Raw genomic sequence first — 21,407 nt, 5'->3', positions numbered from 1 at the left:
TATTTTCATGATTTGATAGATAAGAGACTGTTAAATTGAGGATGCTTAGTATTGTAAGCTCCTAACAAAAAACGATGTTCAGTGTGCATAATGTAGCCGACATAGAAGCAGTCACTGGAATGTAGCCATTCAAATGTGTCTGCTTTGATAAAATACAGTATTTCTACATGAAAATCACATTACTGCTACATGACCACTAGCCTGATACTACAGTATGTGCCCCATTTCATGTAGAAATCCTATACCCCAGGGCCAAAGCATGCTTCTTGTCAAAAATGATGATTATCATGCATAGAATTACTTTTCTAGAGTGACAAAGCATGTTTCAATATGACAGGCGAAGCAGTGCCCCCTTGGAATCTATCATAATTATCTCTCCTATTGCCATGTTGTACATACAAATTCCATTTGTATGGAATTTGAGCAACCAAACTCAATGAGCTACCAAACTCGTTTTTTTCGTATGCCAGTTGTATTTATACAAATTATGAATATCGTACAAATGGATATTACAAATGAAATAGACTTAGTTGCAAAATGTTCAACACTAGATAGACTCAGCAGCACTATGGTAATGGTTTCTGCATCTACTGAGGGAGTCCATTATGGAAGACTCCATTCTGTAGAGCTTGGGCTCCAGATTTGAGGATTAGATTAACAAAACCCAAATGTGCAGATGGATAAAATTAGCCACTTGGCCGACTATTGATGGAGCCCTGTGGCAGAGGAATGGCTGAAACTCAGGCCCTATACCGAGGAGACTACATTTAGAGGAGAATTCATGTGAGTGATTGTCCAAAAATCAACCTAATTGTCATCTTTTCAAAGTGTGCATAAGCCTATATCTGGGCTAGGCTTAATCTAAATTCACATTGGCTGCGCCTGCTCTTGTCCCACTGCATTTATTCACCACTTTCTAATTTAATTTCAGTCCTTCTGGATTACCTTCATCTATTTAATGGCTTCCTGATTGCGTGTCTAGTCCTTCTGTTAGCATTATTAAAATGTCATTTCTTAAGTAATTAAGTAAAGCACTTATTTTCTTGAGGTTACTTCACCACTTAATTTGTTCTTCATTAATGATATGTAATGGTCTTGTAAATAAATGAATCATTGTTTCATAGCATGGGTGCAGTGTCCTGGAATAATGGTAAAGTTTGTCTCATACTGTGTAAAGTAATCAGATAAAGTAAAACAGAAAGTTGGGGACAGCTTTGAAAGAAATCCACTAAAGCAAATGTTGTAATATTTTTTGGACTATTGCTGTCTATATAATAACATGTGGTGAGTATTTAGATGTATCTTTTTTAGGAAATATTTGTATTGTAAAGAAAACACTGTTCATGCTGCCTTAAAGTGCTAGAAACGTTCAGATTAATTTAACCATGAAAGTGTAACTGCCGTCTGGAAAGATGTATGAGCATCAGTGAATCTCCAGCATTGTAGTAGAGCAGGGGTTTCAAGCAAAGAGCCAGCAAGGGGATCCAATCTGGCCCGCGGGTGGTTTGAGTAAAAAAATTGAGAGAAAAAATAACTTAATATACTTTAAAATGACTAAAACCAAATTGAAACGGGGTAGAAATGACAATGGACCTACATTCATACAGTTTCTTGACCATGTCCAGCTCGCTAAAAATCACCAAAATAAAAGCTAGCATCAAATTCCAAAAACAATGGATAGAGGAAACATTTTAGCAAATTTTGAAAGTGAGGAAATACTGTATAACAAATCGTTGAAGACAGAATGCGGCACCCTTGTCAATATTTGTTTGACACCCTTGTATTAGAGGATGGTGCTGGAATGGAATCATGAGGGGAATGCAAATGTTCTGAACATTCACAAAAATACAATTTCTCATCTTCAGCTATGGAGACAGGCCGTCTGCCTTCCCTCCTCTGGGGCTTGTTGATAACATCTGTCAAAACATATGGCAGTCAAAAAAGTGTTTGTTTGTAAATCTAACAAAATAATGACAGACAGATTCTGTAAGTGGAAAAATCATGTGCTGATTAGAATGAAACTATACATTTTCCACTGTTTTGTGTATTCATGGAAAATCTGATTACAATGGTTGCGTAAGTTGCGAAGAACGAAGACCGCATTGTAGAATAGTAATGATGTGTATAAATTAAGGATCGGTTTCCCTGCATCTGATGAGGTGCTCTTGAATCAATACACAAATCGATGAATTACGGCAAAAACTGAGCAGAGGTGATGTCAAACAAGCTATGCAAACATGGTTCTGAAAGACTAAGAGACACGCCGTGATTGTGATCGTGATTGCTTCAACCTCACGAGCTGTAGTGGGATTGTGGGAGCATATAATGGCCGTGTGTTCAGAGATCTATGGGCATCTATTTAACCTTCTGGCAACGTTGCAGGGTCCTCTGTCCATTAAACCCATTGCCATGATGAAAAGGGAGCTCTAATGGAAGAGCCAGGTCTGAATGCAAGCACTAGAGGACATCCAGCAAACTGTAAACCTCATAAAACCACTGTCCATTTGTCAAAATGGTTTCATCTGTTAGAAATGGTTTTATTTATCTCATTTTCAGACCCTAGCATGTCCATTGAAACACTTTCCCTTTTCAAGATCCTTTTTTAAAAGCATTGTTCTGTCAGGGGAGTACTATGAATCACAAGAAAATGTTTGCAGATAATAAATGCAAATTAGTCTGTCATATCAATGTTTGGTAAATCCTTCGCAAAATCTTGTCAAGGTTAAAATAATCATCAAGCAAAGCTTTGGTACAGCACAAAGTCAGAGTTAGTAAAAATATGATATAGGGTTTAACTTGATTTATTCTTGTAACTATGGGAACAACCCAGCCCACGCATGTATACAGGAATGACCCACTGGACAGCCTTTCATCTAGCAAGCTCAAGCAAGTTCTTTGAGAGTCCAACCATGGCAACTGAGAAAGTTATTGCTTCTTATCAAACAAAACAATATAGTGTTACATAATATAATTCCGCAAATCCATGGTTCATTTCACATTGCTTCATTCATCAGAGCTTACAGTAAGTAGTACAGAGAGGTTCAAGATTTGTGATAATGCTTTCTCACATAATATTACCCCTCATAGAGTCATGTGTCAATTGTACTAGATGAGTGTGAAGGTGACACAACAGTCTGCTGTAGAAGACACTGCAGTAGGTTCAAGAGGTCTTCATCATTCCAGCAGAATAGCAAGCAATGTGCTTCATAAAAGGTTGTAGAGCTGGTCAAGTCGGGGTATAAATGCAGAGCCAGAGCCACTATTGCGAAACAAACAGTTGAATATGGATGTGCCAGGTATGTTGCAAAGCTCTTAAGCCTAAACCCAAGCCAACTCAATAAATAATACATCATGACTCATACTGTAATATGTTTCTGATCCTTGCCAACTCCTACGTAAGCATAGTGAACCATCCATAGTGTGTGTCCTTCATACACATCAGTAATAACAAGGCCCATGAAGCATTTTCTCAACAGGACAGTTTCATCATGTTGCTTCACCTTTAATTTACGTTTGGACATAACGACTTACTTACAAGCCTAATTGTTCTTTCCCTCGACTAGCATTGTAGCAGTAGACAACAACTTATCAAATCGGAAAAATAGGACATCGCTTGGTTGTGTCTTGCACTAGAAGAGGCAAAAGGTGCAATCCGACAGACGCTAGTCAGTATCAGCCACCCTCAGCCAAGGTTCAGACAAGACTCACTGACAATAAGTTACCACTGACAAAGTAGTTCCTGCTATCACTCCCTCACTGTTCTCACCTGGAGCTTGATTGTCAGTCTTGCACACTGCAGCCTAATGACAGACAGACAACCCTAGGAAGCTAACCTGTGTACACTTCTATGTAAAACTCACTCACTTCACCTCTAGTCAGAGGAGGTTGATAAACGGGTAGATAAACATTGCTTTACTTTCTGGAAGGAGGTCTTATTAATCAAATGACTTGTGATTATGATTAAAATACCTAAACCAAGAGTACGTTTTCAATTTGTGATCACATTGAAGGCAGGCAGGGTGGAAACAAATGATATACTACCATCAAATATTCTGGGAATGAGGTAAACAACAAGAGAAATGTTTTCAGCTTAATTGTGTTGGCACCGCATTGCCATTCATTACTGTAAAAATCAACTATTAACTTCTCACTAACCATCCGATCCCACTACAACTCTTATTTTGTAAGGAAGATAACTGGCAGTAACTGGATCCATGATGTTTAAGCAGTACCAGTACCAAGCAGTACCATGCATACTGTATGCATTCATTGTTTATGAACACACTTAGGTGGAGTACTTGGCAATAGGGATTGGGTGTAAGCCTTCTTAAAAACAAATCTCACAGAGGGTCTGTTTGTCATTCAGAGGGTATCATTGTCAAACAAAGTATCCTAACTGTTTGCCATCTCTCTCTCTCACGCTCTCTTTCTACCACACCTGCTGTCTTGACCTCTAAATGCTGAGTTATGAAATGCTAACTGACATTAACTCCTGAAGTGCTGACCTGTTCCACTTTATATGACTACTGTGAATATTATTTGACCATGCTGGTCATCTATGAACATTTGAATATCCTGAGGAACGATCCTTAATGACCATGTACTCTTATAATCTCCACCCGGCACAGCCAGAAGAGGACTTAGCCACCCCTCAGAGCCTGGTCCCTCTCTAGGTTTCTTCCTAGCTTGCTGTTCGGAGTCTTTGGGGTTTTAGGATGGGTGTCTGTATGAGCACTTTGTGACAACTGCTGAAAAATATATTTATATAGCTGTACGGTTTCTAAGATCCTCCTGAGAGCAATTACTGGCCAAGAAGATGGCATATTTTATAATTGAAAAACTACCTCCTTGTAAATATTTAACTAACTTGCCATGGCTGACATACATTACATTTACCATTCTATAGCGATAACCCTAGGGTGCTATGGTGAAAAGGTCACCTTAAACTTCCTCCATACTATCTTTACGACTGTGACACGGTCAGACAAGTGTCCCAGCAGTGTCGAAAAAAGGATTTCCATGATTAGCACTGCAGTGTAAAAATGTGAATTCCATACAGAACCTTTCTGTCAGCCCTCAAAGTAGCTTAAGTGGATGGAAATTGAAAAAGTCTCCGCCTGAAAAAGATAGACCTGTGTCCTATAGAAAGACTGCAAGATCAGCTTCCAGACAGAATGAACAGAGCCCTGAAATTAGTCATCCTTTGGAGAGTGCAAGGAAATACAGTGTGTTCCCCACTACCGATATTAGAAGGGTCACTCCCATTGCACCAAACTCAGGTGTCACTCAAAGGTTTTTGCCTCAAGTCACCAACTTGTGCGTGCTACTTTCAAAAGTACAAAATTCAGTATCGGTCAAAAGTATGAACTACTAATACATTACTCTTTACGTTGATGTTAAAATGGTTTGCCATTAGGCTGTTTAATACAAACGTAATTGAGTAACTCCACTGAATGTAACTTAAATTGCTCAGTGTCATGTTCAAATAAATGTCAAAATCTCTTTAATCATTCATAATCTGGGGAACATTACCCTACTTGGAGCATTAAGCCAATCAGGTCCATAATCTCATTACACAGTAGACTGCACGTGAATTAGACTCCCACATTTTATGAGAATGGTGTCTCACATTGGAAACCTTTCTTCCCTGATTGACATTTTGGTACCAGAAATAACACAATTCTGTGCTTCGTTCCTATTGATGTCTTGGAATGACTTTAGTGTCTTCTTCAAGGGTTGTGAGATCACTGGGAATGTCCAGGTCAGTACGGAAGATTCACTTATACTGTATGAAGAGGATGGTGTAATAAGGATGGGGAGAGCAGTATCTTACCCTCAATACCCTAGAAACTTCTGGATACTGGTTCTAATTGAAGAGATGAGCCAAATAAACCTTTAAACATTTAATCTTGTAACTGCTTCATCTTTAAATATTAGTTTATTTTTTTCCGCCTTAAGAACTCTGAAGGTTACTGTTCGTGAAGTGGCATAAATTACAAGACTGCATAACTTTTTCCAAGGGACAAAAATATTCCTAACCACCGCTGCTCTGTTTGGTTGTCCAGTATTTTGTCCCAGTCGTACAGTACATGTGAGCCTGCATATAGATTTCATCTTCTTTCATTGCACCCAGTTGAGCCTTTCTAACCCAAGAGTCAAATAAAAGCAGTAATACAGTTTGGCAACTATATCGACATACTACTGAGACACTGCAGTCTACAGACACAAAACATATTTGCTAATGACAGCACAATATTAATTCACATGCTGTGCTTGACTGGGATCATTTCCAACATATGAATACAACACCGCCAACGCATTTAGAATAGATATATGATTTGAATATTGGTTTAGAACTATAGCTAATATTAAATGAGATTTTTAAAACTTGATTTAGATCATTTTCAGGTAGACATAAAGACACCAGAAACCATGCAAAATCCACAGCTAATCAATGGAGATCCACACACAGTAGTTAGCATTCGATTTTTAACAAAGGTGCTCCCACAGCTACTGCTGCTACCCCCTCCTAGTGGGGAGATAAACATCACCTCTCTTCAAGGGACTAGTCTAAGCACCAGCTCACGTTGTCATGGAAACCATTCACTGGCACACAATCTCTCTGTGCTCCCTCTCTATCGCTGTAGAAATGCCTGGACTACAACTCAGCTTTGCTGCTTCTTCATATCAGAAAGAAGTATTTTGGTTAACAAAAATATATATATATATATATATCAATCAGAGGTTGGTATGTGCAAGGAAACCTTTGTGGTCTTTTGTGTGGGTGGATCGGAGAAGGGGTGTAAATATGTAGGATCTTAATTTGATCTCTCTTTTGTTACTGAGAATTTTCTTGCACCGTAAATAAATAAATTCACAGAAAACCCACACTAACACTTTTCATGTAGCCTACTTTTTGCCAGCTCAAAGCCTAACCACCGATCAAGCAACATTATGGACTAAAAGTTAAAATCATATTGCTTCAGGATTATTTTGCTGTGACAATATATTGTAGGTCAAATTAAGATCCTGCATCTGTATGTATTGTACTATGCATGAGTGCCAGTACTTGTCAGTGTGTGTGATTGTGTGGTGGATTTTGTGCTCACCGGGCAATACTAAAAGGGAACCCATTATATCCAATTAAAAATAGCTTCAAACCTTTGCATGTGTTCTGTTTACGCTACATTAAGTATTAATAGAGTGTGGAGATGGAGGTGTAAACACCTGAAGAAGCGTGCATCCTGAAATGTACTGATTACCTTTAAATCTGTGTAAAACCCAGTAATGGTAAAACGGATATCACATTTCTATTGCTACTCATAATCATAAAACTAATAGGGAAAATAAACTAAAAGATTCTGCTGCTTTTGTTCAACATTTGGAATTAAAACAATACATTGGCTAGCCCGGGTAAGGATGGACATTCTACCTACTGTACAGAACTGCAAACGCACACAGAGGAGTGGGTTACTAGTCATTTATGGAGCAGGTAGGTAAGAATAAATTCTTAGTCAAATAATCCTCAAATGCCAACTGGCTTCTTACCACAACTTTGGGATAGTGATTGAACTCTGGACTAAACATTTATTATTGATAACAGGGTGCACGCACAACTTTGCAAATGCTCTCAATTAAGTGTGTACACGCGAATATGTATTAATAAAAAATCCCCATGCATATTCATAATGATGGGATCGTGTGAACCAATATTAATTCCCCGAAGGTAGGTTATCCTGGACCAAATGATTCCATTATTTCATATTAGGACTTGTAATTAATCTGCATGTGGTGCCTTTCAGCATATGGGGATGATCAGCGGCTGCCAGAGTAAATACAGAGAAATCTCTCCCCCAAAGGGAGACTTTATTAGCTCATCTGAGAACAAAGGTACATTACAGCTCTATCTGCTATAACGTGAAGGTGATATACAGTGCCTGGTGAAAGTCTACACCCAGTGCAGTCTTCACAGTTTGCTGCCTTAAAATGAAATCTAAAAAGGCGTAGTCTTGGTCACTGAAATTATTTGCGGCTCCGTAGTCCACAAAGGCTTGAATGTGGTGCTGACGGTTGTCCCAATGGAGGGTTGCTGGTAGCGTCAGACGGTGACGGGATAGCTGGGGAGTAACTGCACAGTTTGTCAGGGTCTCCCCTTGTCCTGGCAAGCCCAGTTATTTCCCGTCAACTATGGGCATGTAGAACGGAGATGGACGAGACCTCCACATACGCTTGTCACGTTCCTGTGGGCTCAGACGTGTGCGTCTCAGCTGTCTGGGCTCCTCAATGCTGGTCTAGGGGGGTGTGGGGTGCTCCGGAAACCGGGATACAGTGGTGGTGTCAAAAAAGGAGCTGTCTCACACTTTCTCGAATGCGGTTGTCAATCCTGATGGCCAGCATTATCAGGGACTTGAGGTGCTCTCCCAGTTCCCGAGCGGCCAGTTCATCCTTGATGGAGTTAGACAGACCCTGGTGGGGAGAGGTGACCAGTGCCTCAGTATTCCACCCACTCTCGGTGGCAAGGGTGTGAAACTCAATGGCAAAGTCAGCCACTGGTCTGGCCTCTTGGTGGAGGTTGATCAGTCAGCTTGGCGCTTCTCGTCCGCCGAGTAGATGGTTGAAGGCTCATCACAACTCTGCAGTGAAGGCTAATGTGGAGCTGCAGGATGGTGGCTGCTGTTCCCACACTGCAGTTGCCCACGCCAGGGCATTGCCCGAGAGTAGAGAGATGATGTAGGCAATCATGGCCTGATCGGTGTGGAACGAGGAGGACTGTAGCTCAAACACCAGAAAGCACTGAGTAAGGAACGCGTTGCATTCTCCAGGGTGGCCGTCATACTGCTCGGGGGCTGGGATCTTGGGTTCCCAGTGCAGGTTCCCTAGAGGAACTACGGCAACGCCTGTAGCACTGGGCGATGAGACTTGGGCATTGCCTCCTCCTGGGTTAGGGTTGGGCCCGTGGTTAGAGGGAATTGGTAAGTGCCTGGAGGTTCTCTGATATTTGGGAGAGTTGTTCTTGCTGCTGCCCCAGCATTGCTCCTTGTTAGGTTATAGCATTCTGAATCTGGGTGATCTCTGCCGGGCCCATGTTGAGGCAGAATCTTGCTGTGATGTGGTAAGATTGAGACCCAGGTCCAGAGAAGAGATCAGCTGAGGAATCAGTGGTTAAGAATAAACATAATACTTTACTGAGCAAAGTAAAAACACAGTAAAAACAGTAAAAACAGCAAACATTAAGTTTTGAAAACTCACTCAGGAAACGAACGAACACACTCAGGAAACGAACGAACACACTCAGGAAACGAACGAACGCACTCAGGAAACGAACGAACGCACTCAGGAAACGAACGAACGCACTCAGGAAACGAACGAACGCACTCAGGAAACGAACGAACGCACTCAGGAAACGAACGAACGCACTCAGGAAACGAACGAACGCACTCAGGAAACGAACGAACGCACTCAGGAAACGAACGAACGCACTCAGGAAACGAACGAACGCACTCAGGAAACGAACGAACGCACTCAGGAAACGAACGCACACGGTAAACAATTCAAGCTTCTGCAAAGGACAACAGAAAACACACTTCTTTTAACATGGAAATCATAATGAGTAAATTGGACACACCTGAGTGTCGTTGGTGTCTCTATGGCGGTCTCTACCTCCCTCTGGTGACAGGTGGAACCATGACACTACCTATGAGCAGGGTCCATAAAAGTAGTGCCATCAGAAAGTATTCACACCCCTTGACTTTTTCCACATTTTGTTGTGTTACAGCCTTAACTGAAAATGTATTCAATTGAGATTTTGTTGGTCAATGGCCTACACACAACACCCCATAATGTCAAAGTGGAATTATGTTTTTTGAAATTTTTACAAATTAATAAAAACATTTAAGTTGCATGGACTTTAACAGTGTTTAACATGCTTTTTGAATGACGACCACATCTCTGTACCCCACACATACAATTATCTGTACGGTCCCTCATTCAAGCAGTGAATTTCAAACACAGATTCAACCACAAAGACCACAGAGGTTTCCCAATGTCTCACAAAGGACACATGTTTGTGGATGGGTAAATAAATTGAAAAGCAGACATTGAAAATCCCTTTGATTATGGTATAGTTATTAATTACGCTTTGGATGGTTACACTTGGACACCCAGTCAATACAAAGATACAGGCGTCCTTTCTAACTCAGTTGTCAGAGAGCAAGGACACTTTTCAGAGATTTAGCCATGAGGCCAATGGTGACTTTAAAACAGTTACAGAGTGTAATGGCTGTGATAGGAGAAAACTGAGGATGGATCGACAACATTGTAGTTACTCCACAATACTAACCTAACTGACAGAGTGAAAATAAGTTTGTTTGCAACAAGACACTAAAGTAAGTATACTGTTATATTTGGGTCAAATCCAATACAAGCTTGACTAAATCGAAGAGGAAAATCTGGTTCAGTCTGTCCAAGACACTGGGAGATCAATTCACCTTTCAGTAGGACAATAACAATAAAACACAATACCAAATATACACTTAGAGTTGCTTACCAAGAAGACAGTGAATGTTCCTGAGTGGTCAAGTTACAGTTTTCACTTAAATCTACTTGAAAATCTATGGCAAGACCTGAAAATGCTTGTCTAGCAATGATCAACAACCATTTTCACAGAGCTTGAAGAATTTTTAAAAGAATAATGGGCAAATGTTGCACATTCCAGGTGTGCAACACTCTTAGATACTTATCCAGAAAGACTCACAGCTGTAATCGCTGCCAAAGGTGTTTCTACAAAGTATTGACTCAGGGGTGTGAATACTTATGTAAATTAGATATTTCTGTATTTCAATTTCAATACATTAGCAAAAAAAACTAAAAACATGTGTTCACCTTTTTATTACTGAGTATTGTGTGTAGATGGGTGGGGGGAAAAATGTATTTAATCCATTTTGAATTCAGGCTGTAACACAACAAAATGTGGAATAAGTGAAGGGGTATGAATATTTTCTGAAGGCACAGGTGCCATTTGGGATGCATACCTAGTCCCATATCACACTCCCTCACTGCACAGTCCTGCCATATGAAAGGACAGTCCACATTCAAAGAGTCCCATAGAACTATAGCAGTTGTGCGCTTCTCTAATCAGCACCATGGACAGCAGCCAGAGTTCTGAAGTGAACGCCACTCACTCTGCTTATGTTCTTTCCCTCTCAAAGCATTCTTGAGTTTGTTCTAAAAAAAAAACATTGCCTAAATTGGTAAACATGAAAAAAGGAACATTACTTAAACGTATCGTTTGTTGTATATACGGAGTGGGTATCAATAAAGGCTATTCTACAGAGCTGAGTCTACCATCTGAAAACTGTAAAACTATGGAGAATATGTACAGTAGGCCAGTCTATACATGGTAAAGAACACCGGTTGTAGTGATATAGTGCTACACCTGTTATCTCCACCAGCATGTAAACACATATAATATGTCTATTCATCTCAGTGAGGTAATAGGATCGCAAATATTGAATATTTTCACATACATTCCTTCCTTACTTTAGTGGATATACTGTAGTAGGCTATGTAGCTGGCTATATTATCAATAGGCTCGCGTCCTGCACTTTCAGCCATCAATGCTAATGATTAGTAGCACATAACCTTGAAACCAGCTATGTTTTTGTTAATATGACAATGTAATTTCAGTATTACTAGTCATTATGCTCGATTATGTTTGCCATGCATGTCTACAGTTCTAAAAAGCAATTGAAGTAGGTTCATTATCGTCATGTAGCCAACTCAAAGTACACCGTGGAAATGATTATAGCATATAGCAATCTTAGCCAGGCCTAGTGTGTATTATATTGCACAAACTCATCTCACGTGTAATAATGGACATGGTAGATATAATCTTCCAATCACAATAATAGACCGTTTATGAAACATGGGCATGGCAAGTGGGGGTACTGAACATCAAGACTGCAGCCTATCATCCGAACTCACCTAGGACGAAAAAGGGGAGTTCAGTGTTTTCTAGATCGTCCACGACGACTATTTCTCCCGGGAAATCATTTCTAACGGAGAACAGAAGCTTGGGCTCGGAGGCCGACGGACTATGCATGATGCTCAGGTCGTTTTCTCTCAAAAACGGCAACGCAGACACGGTGACGCTTTTCATTTTGCATTCCATATCTTGGGACTGATCCTCGTCGGCATTCACACCTTGAATATTAGCAGCTTTGAAGGCAAGAATCCATGCGAGTGAGACAAGCAATCTCAGACCCATCATGCCCCGCATCACCGCTACTTCGTATCCCCGTCTCCTTTCTGTTCGAGGGCTTCACTTCAATACAGAGAGGAAGAGGAGCGCTGGCAAAGCACACATTTCCGGGTTGTTTTGTTCAGAAAATAAATTGCGTTTCTTTCGCATAAATCCCCAAATCCCTCTGTCAGATGGTTAAAGATCATTTTTGATAATTTCAATGCAGCGTATGAGTTATATGATAGCGGGAAAGGCAAAAATGCGCAGTACCACTGACCCCTTTATTGGAAATACCCAAATCAAGCCATTGAAGATGTTGCTCATCTGGGAGCCCACTAGTGCAATATGGGATAGTCGACTGTATTTGCGCGCCAATAGGTGTTTATTATAGGCTACAGTAATAACCCGTATTCAGTCGCTATCTGCCCACATATTGTGATGACTTGCGGTGGACCAAACAAACTGTCAGTATTAATAAAAATAAACAAACACCAGCCCTGGGTTTTATTACAGCATCTGCCCTGTCAAAACAGAGGTAACTCCAGTACACTAGGTCACCCGATTTGAAAAATGAAAAGTAAACAATCAATGAATGTCAGGAGGACTGAATAATAGACAAAACATAACTAGAGCTATCACAGACACCATGCATTTATTAATGGGATGGTTGCATGAGACTTGCAAGAGTGGAGTCATCAATATTCAAAGAAAATAAAGTTTTCATGGGGTTTTGCACATCGGAGTAGAAAGAACAAGAGCAACTGAGCGCATCTGGTGATGAGGCGAGTGGCAGGTGCAGAGAGGGAGAGAGGGCACAAAGTCTGGGTCTAAGAATGATCTCCCTGTGTAGTCTTGAGCTTCTTCCAGCAGTCGAGCAAGGCTTTCGCAAACGGTATAGTGGTTCTGTGATTAAAGGCCATACAATTCATTTCCAACTCTGACCTGCACCATAATTGAGCTCTGAGGGAGGGAGAGAGCATGACAGCAACATCACTATCACCATCTCCGGTTTTTGATATCCAATATTTTTGGGAGATCTTTCAGCAACACATGTCACATGGGAAGGTTTTTGCGGTATACACTATATACAGTACATTCGGAAAGTATTCAGACCCCTTGACTTTTTCAACATTTTGTTACGTTACAGCCTTATTCTAAAAGGAATTAAATCGTTTTTTCCCCCTCATCAATCTACACATGTTTTTGGGGAGTTTCTCACATTCTTCTCTGCAGATCCACTCAAACTCTGTCAGGTTGGATGGGGAGCCTCACTGCACAGCTATTTTCAGGTCTCTCCAGAGATGTTTGATGGGGTTCAAGTCCGGGTTCTGGCTAGGCCACTCAGGGACATTCAGAAACTTGTTCCCGAAGCCACGTCTGCCTTGGCTGTCTGCTTAGGGTCGTTGTCCAGTTGGAAGGTGAACCTTCACCCCAGTCTGAGGTCCTGAGCTCTCTGGAGCAGGTCAAAGATCTTTGCTCCGTTCATCTTTCCTTTGGTCCTGACTAGTCTCCCAGTCCCTGTGTGACAGTATAGCTTCCGTCCCTCTCCTCACCCCAACCTGGGCTCGAACCAGGGACCCTCTGCACACATCAACAACCGCCACCCCCGAAGCATCATTACCCATCGAGCCACAAAAGCCACAGCCCTTGCAGAGCAAGGGGAACAACTACTTCAAGATCTCAGAGCAAGTGATGTCACCGATTGAAACGCTATTAGCGCGCACCACCGCTAACTAGTTAGCCATTTCACATCGGTTACACCTGCACTGAAAAACATCCTCACAGCATGATGTTGCTGCCACCATGCTTCACCGTAGGGATGTGCCAGGTTTCCTATAGATGTGACGCTTGGAATTCAGGCCAAAGTTCAATCTTGGTTTCATCAGACCAGAGAATTTTGTTTCTCATGCTCTAAGAGTCCTTTAGGTGCCTTTTGGCAAACTCCAAGCGGGCTGTCATGTGCCTTTTACTGAGGAGTGGCTTCCGTCTGGCCACTTCACCACTTCACCTCGTCAGGCTTCCAGGCCTTAGCTGGCTCGAGGTTTTCTTGCCTTGGTTGGCTCAGCAGGCTCCCACCCCACGCCTCAGCCGACTCATCAGACCCCCGCCCCATACCTTAGCCGACTCGTGAGGCTCCCACGCCTAGGCTGGCTTGTTAGGCTCCCACGCCTTGGTGGGATCGTCAGGCTTTCATGCCTCTGCCGCCTCATCTGGCTTGTCAGGCTCCCACACCTCATCCGGCTCGTCAGGCTCTCATGCCTCAGCCGGCTCGTTGGGCTTCCCCGGCCTCAGCCGGCTCGTCCGGCTCCCATGAATCAGCCTGCCTGTCAGGCTCACCTAGATGGGACGCCCCCCTCCCTAGCGCTCGAGGCCCCAGACTGCGCTCGAGGCGCCAGGCTGCCCATCATTACGCACACCTGTCACAATCGTAACGCGCACCTTCACTTCTTTGGATTCACCTGGACTCCATTACTTTGTTGATTGCCCCTCCTGTATCTGTCTGTTCCTCATTTTGATCCCCGTGTCAGCATTATTGTCATTATATTTCCCCTGTTTAGACGCTGTCCTTGTTTGTTTCATGTCAGTTATTTATTAAATGTTCACTCCCTGTACTTGCTTCTCGTCTACCAGCGTCTGTCCTTGCATAAGAATGATGGAGCCGCTGTGTTCTTGGGGACCTTCAATGCTGCAGAATTTTTTACCCTTCCCCAGATATGTGCTTCGACACAATCCTGTCTCTGAGCTCTACAGACAATTCCTTCGACCTCATGGCTTGGTTTTTGCTCTGACATGCACTGTCAACTGTGGGACCTTATATAGACAGGTGTGTGCCTTTTCCAATATAAACTAAATCTACCTCAAGTACATTTCAGTAAAATCTGTTTTTTTTTCATTATGGGGTATTGTGTGTAGATTTAAGAGGAACATTTTTTATTTAATCCATTGTAGAATAAGGCTGTAACGTAACAAAATGTGGGAAAATAAGGGAAAGTAGTCTGAATACTTTCTGAATGCACTGTATGTCCCAAATGGCACCCTATTCCGTATATAGTGCACTACTTTTAACCAGGCCCTTTGTACCCTGATCAAAAGTACTGCACTATTAAGGGAAAAGGGGGCCGTTTGAGACACAGACAGTTTGTGGATTATTGCTGTCCTTATATTGCACACTCCTGGAGATGAGCAGCACCAGCATCAACTATTGAGGTTTGTATTTTCTACAGTAACACTCTGGAGTGTCATTGATTTGGTTATTAAGAGGGATTTACAGTAGTTATTGAAATGAAAACTCTTTCATCAGTGAAAATGAATCTGGGAGATGAAAGTGTTTTTTTAATCTAAGAATTACTCATTTGTGTGCTTGCTATAATGAGATAATTTGATTTTGTTCTCAAACCTTAACCAATACAGTAGGCTACTCTGTTCTCATATATATCCTGTTGTTTACATGGTTCATTTTGACTACCAAATAAATTGGGTGTTTCATTTGCTATCAAACCTATATCTACACCTCAACTTCTTCAAAAAGATAATGCCACTAGGTATGTAAAATGTGTAGCCAACAGCAAGTGTATTTTTCTGAAAAAGTACATATAACCACTATGTCTTTAAACCATTTGAGTAAAAAAAAAAGCAAAATCCTTGAAATACCTAAAAATAAGGATAGAACTCAATTAGGTATTTCAGATGGTTAACCAAATCGCTGAATTTTCATAAAACCTAGTGGTAATGTATAAATATGTTATGGGCATTAATATTTAATCCAGATATATAATGAGGTTTTCTCCACCAGAATACGTTGAAGTTTTATGAGACTGACATGCTATTCCCTTTCGGAATAACACTCACTTTGAGTAGCAACTGGAAAAAGACAATATGAACAAATACGGTACAGCAACGACTAAGATGATTATAATTGGGTGACCTGAGACACCTGCCTTAAACAATAATAACACAAAGATAACATGCAATATAACATTTTTTAACTCTACAACCATTTTAAGTTCTGGTCAATATTGCTGATTTAGAGAGTGTCTAGATTTGCCCATTGTGGCAGAGCCTGGAGCAAAAATAATGAAAGCCTGTATTTACAGTATTTCCTGGCCCATGACTGCTAAAATAAAAAAAGGATTAACAAAAAACAAATTTGAGTCAACTAGCCCTTTAAACAGTGTCCTCATTCAAAATGGAAGCTTGCCAGCTCCCTCTCAAGAGATTGTACCCTTTGAATTTTTTATATGTCAACTTCAGAAGACGAATTGCAATGGGATACATCTGCCACATGGCCTCCCCGGATGGATTACCTGAGTCTCCAAGCAACCCACTCTCAGAGTGTAGAAGGGGTGGCAAGAGCTCCCTTAAACATACCACAAAGGCCTGACCTTCTAGTTATGGGCATGATCACCCCCTTGGGCCAATAGCATCTGGCAAGGTAATGTATTGTTGGCATGTAAAATGATGCCACAAGAAGCAGAAAGATCAGAAGGCTTGTGTACCCTGGAGTTTGACCATCTGTGGCTTATTGGTTGTCATTAAGGTTTCTAATTTGGGGGTGACTTGGGGATTAGCCAAATGAGGGCAGGAAATGTCATTACCCAACTCCTTCTGAGATGTTGACATATTTACATATTTATACACCTTAATTGTCTTATTGCCATGACATTGGGAGGGCAATAGACCAAGGAGACAGAGGTATTGACACAAGCTTGTTTCTACATTTTACATCTTAGTCATTTAGTAGATACTCTTATCCACAGCGACTTATAGAAGCAATTAGGGTTATGTGCCTTGCTCAAAGGGCACATGGTCAGATGTTTCACCTAGTTGGTCAGGGATTTGAACCAGCAACCTTTTGGTTACTGTCCCAATGCTCTTAATCACCAGGCTACATCCACCTTTATTTGATTCATTATCCATTGGAGGAAATATCCCTACAGCCACTCTGTAGGGATATAATTTATCGAGTAAATTCTGAGATAAAATGTCAATACCTGTATTTAAGTTCATTTAAATGACTTTCTTATGGGACTCATAACACTTCAGAAATGTATGTGAAATATCACACATTTACGAAACTAGCACAAACATTTCAGGGCAACATTACAGCTTAAAAAATATATTGCTATACAAGGAGGTGGAGACATATATTTAACAAAAATACAACTGAAACGCTCTAAGCCCAAACTGAGTTTGAGCTTATTCTGTCAAGGCCAAGAAGGAAAGATAATTGACATTCTGGAAATATAACTAGGAGCCAAGACTCTTGGCTCAAGAGAAGCTTGTTCAGTTGGTATGCCAACTGCCATCAGAGAATAAGGGATATATATATTATATGAATATTATTAGGCTGGCATTAGTATTTTATGCTTGGGAAAGGCTCTTGCTGTCCAATACACAAAAAGCCTAACAGTTCTAAATATATAGACAACTGTGGGTGGATACATCTCAGCTTTGAGAAAAAAGACAAATATATCCCTTGGATTTCAATGTGTTGCTGTCAACAGCTCACTTCCTCCAATCAACCATCTAATGTACTACAGATCTCTGCTTTAATCCCTCATTTGTTCAGGGGACAAGTAGTGTTCATTTCAAAAGCAGCACTGATCCAACGTTGTCTATATTGGGTTGTTAAAATAGAATCCGCATGTTGCCTCCTTATCAAGCCCACACAAGACCTACTGTATAATAATTTAGTTCCCTTTCAATTATTTGTTTCAACATCTCACAGTGGGATTTACCAGAATCTCCTCAGTAGCTCGAAAGACCAATCATACGTGCCTGTCGGAGACAGGTAAGTGGAGGATGAGGGAGCTCCTTCCCTCATACTAATGCTGCGTTCAAAATAAGAGCTCAGACTGGGAAAAATTATTTGAACGGTCATCGAACGGTCATCAAACTTTGAATTCCAAGTCGGAAACTTTGGCATCTTTCTAAAACTCTGACTTTCCGACCTGAAGATCACTGACTTCATAATTTGACCTTGTTTTTTTCCCCAGAGTTTCCAGTTGTCTTGACAGCACTATAAAGAGCCGCTTGCCTGCCCTCTGATCATTCTCACCTCTCTTCCTCACAGAAAAGTTCTACTTAGCTCTCCTCAGCACGACTTGATCTGTTTCCTGTTGAACTGTTCACAGTGTGACGTTAAGGTTACACCGCCAAGTGCAGGGTTATCAGCTCTCGTCTTTTGGGTTGGGTGACTTTACCGAAAGGCTAAGAATTTGCTTCACCGCTTTATTCTTTCTTCTCCTGTTGTAGCTAGCATCACACGGCAACATGAATGCCAAGGACATGGATGAGCTGGGCCTCAACAAGCCACCATTGTCAATGACAGGCACCTCTCTCCATGGTAAGACGGACTAATTCTCCGCGTCTGAATGTTACGTCCGTACTACTGACTTACTAGGCCAATTTGATGCTAGATATACACAATCCCCTATCGATTGGCAAGCTTAACCCAGACCTTTTGGATGAGACCTCAACCTCGGAGCTTCCAGAAGCGCCATTCAAGGCTGTGGCAGTGCCATGAGTCTTGCAGTGGTAGGGGAGAGAGCCTTGTGGCTCAACCTGTCTAGCCTGTTGGACAAGAATAAAGCCGATTTCCTTGACGCTCCTGTCGAGCCAAAGGAACTGTTTGTTGTCGCTGCCATACGGCAGAAGTGCAAACTTCAAAAGGAGGAGTGCGAAGCTTTCAACTTCTGTCTGCCGCGTAGATCCGGGAATCATGGCTACCTGGCCTACCCCACCACAAGTCAAAGCTTTGTGGCAGGAAGAGGGCAAGTCCCCTGCAGTGAGGAAGGGGGCGCCCAACCTAGGGGTATGCCCCCCTGCGGCAGAGCGGCCAACAGTTCAGCTCGTGTTCTGGCCTGCCACCTGTCCGGTAGAGCACAGACTCCTCCCCTCTCCCCCACTACGGGGGAAGGGCACATCTGTACTCCTTAAACCTTTCCCTTTGTGCAGGGACCCATTTTCAAGCGTTCACTCTCATGTAAGACACAGAGAATCCACCCTATCCCCGAGTGCTGTGCTATGGATCTCCCCCTGGCTCTAGTTCAAGCTGCCGGGGCAGGAAGTGTAATTGTCAGTCGCCACCATGCATTGTCCCCATGTTCCAGTGTGTCAACACTCCTCTTTTCAATAAAAAAGCCTCTGCTGTATCCAGGCATCATGACAAGGACACAGAGCGAAAAAACAATGAAAAGGGGAATCGCACCATCGGCACCACTGGTGAGCGAGCGTCCTACTAACCTGTGGAAAACTCACCAGCAGAGCAGGGAACTTGTGCACATGCGCAGACCAGCCATGGATCTAGCCTAAGTGGCAAACAGAGTGCAGTTTGCTCTGAGACCACAAGTTTTCAAATGAATTTTGGAATCAGTAGCAACTAGCGACTCAGCAGGCATACTAGAGCAGGAAATCTCCTCTCGATTAAGCAAAGGGGCTATCAAGACGATACCAGCAGCACAGAGCCACCTCGACTTCTACTCCCGGTACTTCGTGGTTCTCATAAAAGGGGGAGGTGTTTGCCTCATTCTAGACCTACGGGCCCTCAGCGGCTTATCCCTCATCTTGGTAGGCCCTTGAGGGAAGATAAGCTCTGGACATCATTCTCCTGCTAACATGGCGAGCATTGGCAACTCTCGTTACGCAGGGATCTGCTGACCCAAGTGAACGGAAAGATTTTCCACCCTCACCCAGAAGCCATGGCCCTCTACGCCTGGCCCATGAGAGGTTAAATCTGGATGTGACAGGCTTGCCTCTCAGAGTCATTGAGACTATCCAGAGTGTTAAGGCCCCTTCTACATGCTCGAAATAAGGGGTGCGATTTTGAGAAGTGGTGTGACCGAAAACAGATAATTCCTTACCAATGCTCTGTATCCGGGGTTTTATGCTTCCTACAGGACATTTTGGACAGAGGGAAGACTTTTTCCACTGTTAACGTCTATCTAGCCGCTATCTCGGCCTGTCATATAGGCTTTGGCAGAACACGGTGTGAAAACGCCCCTTGTTATGTCATGTCATGAAGGGGGCACGTCACTTACTTCCAATTCCCAAGGGGAATGGGATTTGTCTATTGGGTAGTTCCATTTGATTTCAATCACTTTTTGACTTCACCCATTTTGATTCAAACAAACTTTCTATACATATTTGCCCATGGTAGAAGTAGAAAATGCCTTTTTGGTCCTGAATGCAAAAACCCTTAGGAGATATATTTGTTCAAAGTTGACCCATTTTAAATACCCCACCCTACCATGAGACTTCCATTCCTTCGTCACTGGAAAAGATAAACGTCTGAGTGTGTTATCATTTAAGAGCTTACAAACGGGTTGTCAAATTTTTACAAATGATGGGCTCTATTCAATCAGATCCGCTTTAGCCGACATTTGTATAGTGGTTGTTTTGGCGGTATCGAAGGTGCAACTACATTAGAGCTGTCAAATTCAGAGGCTCCTGGCATTATACCTAAAGCGGACATTGCTATTGGCTGCACTGAGTCACATTAACTGAAATCCCATGCAGCTTTGTTTACAAGTTGGAACACTGGAATGTGAGATGTTATCTACACCTCAATTAGGATGATATAAATCTTCATTATTTCATGTCATGATTTTTCAATTTGCGTGTAATTATTTGTATACAACTAAATTTTCTCATTCTGAACATCTAACACGAGTTGGGCGGGTGTGGCTTCATGACAATGATCGCAAGATGATCGCTCACCAATTTGATGGCTCTAACATAGTTCCACCTCCAACACCACCAAAACATCTGCTATGCCGGTGTCCGCATAGGCCTATCTCATTTTTTTACCTTTAAATGTCAATTATCTAGACCAAGGGGGGCAAAGTAGGGCCCACTTCAATCCGGCCTGTGGATTCTCACCCAGATTCTTCTTTCATTGTATCCAATTGGTAGTTACAGTCTTGTCCAATCGCTGCAACTCCCGTACGGATTCAGGAGAGGGGAAGGTTGAGAGCCATGCGTCCCAGAAACGCTGCATTGCTTCTTGACATAATTCCTGCTTAACCCAGCTGCACCAATGAGGAAACACCTGGCAACTGTGTCAGCGTGCAAGCGCCCGGCCCACCACAGGAGTCGCTAGAGCTCGATGGGACAAGGAAATCTCGGCCTGCCAAACCCTCTCCTAACCCGGACGATGCTGGGCGAA

At 42.1% G+C, this 21,407-nt stretch overlaps 1 protein-coding gene across 3 annotated transcripts in view; it reads right to left on the bottom strand.

The window, feature by feature from the left end:
- Positions 1 to 12,277, bottom strand: part of LOC139376072 (astrotactin 1) — a 231,987-nt gene extending 219,710 nt beyond the window's left edge. For 2 of the 3 annotated variants that reach the window (XM_071118227.1, XM_071118229.1), the window contains exon 1: positions 11,983 to 12,261. In XM_071118227.1, the coding sequence (XP_070974328.1) occupies positions 11,983 to 12,169 (187 nt within the window). In that variant the 5' untranslated portion in view covers positions 12,170 to 12,261. Of the gene's footprint in view, positions 1 to 11,982 lie in introns of all 3 variants that reach the window. The other variant, XM_071118230.1, reaches the window with a different exon arrangement.
- Between the last annotated feature and the right edge of the window lie 9,130 nt (positions 12,278 to 21,407).

The sequence above is a fragment of the Oncorhynchus clarkii genome, chromosome 20, assembly GCF_045791955.1.
Source record: "Oncorhynchus clarkii lewisi isolate Uvic-CL-2024 chromosome 20, UVic_Ocla_1.0, whole genome shotgun sequence".
Taxonomy (NCBI): Eukaryota; Metazoa; Chordata; class Actinopteri; order Salmoniformes; family Salmonidae; genus Oncorhynchus; species Oncorhynchus clarkii.
Note: the sequence above shows the minus strand (reverse complement) of the source record. Positions and strands in the feature narration are given on the sequence as shown.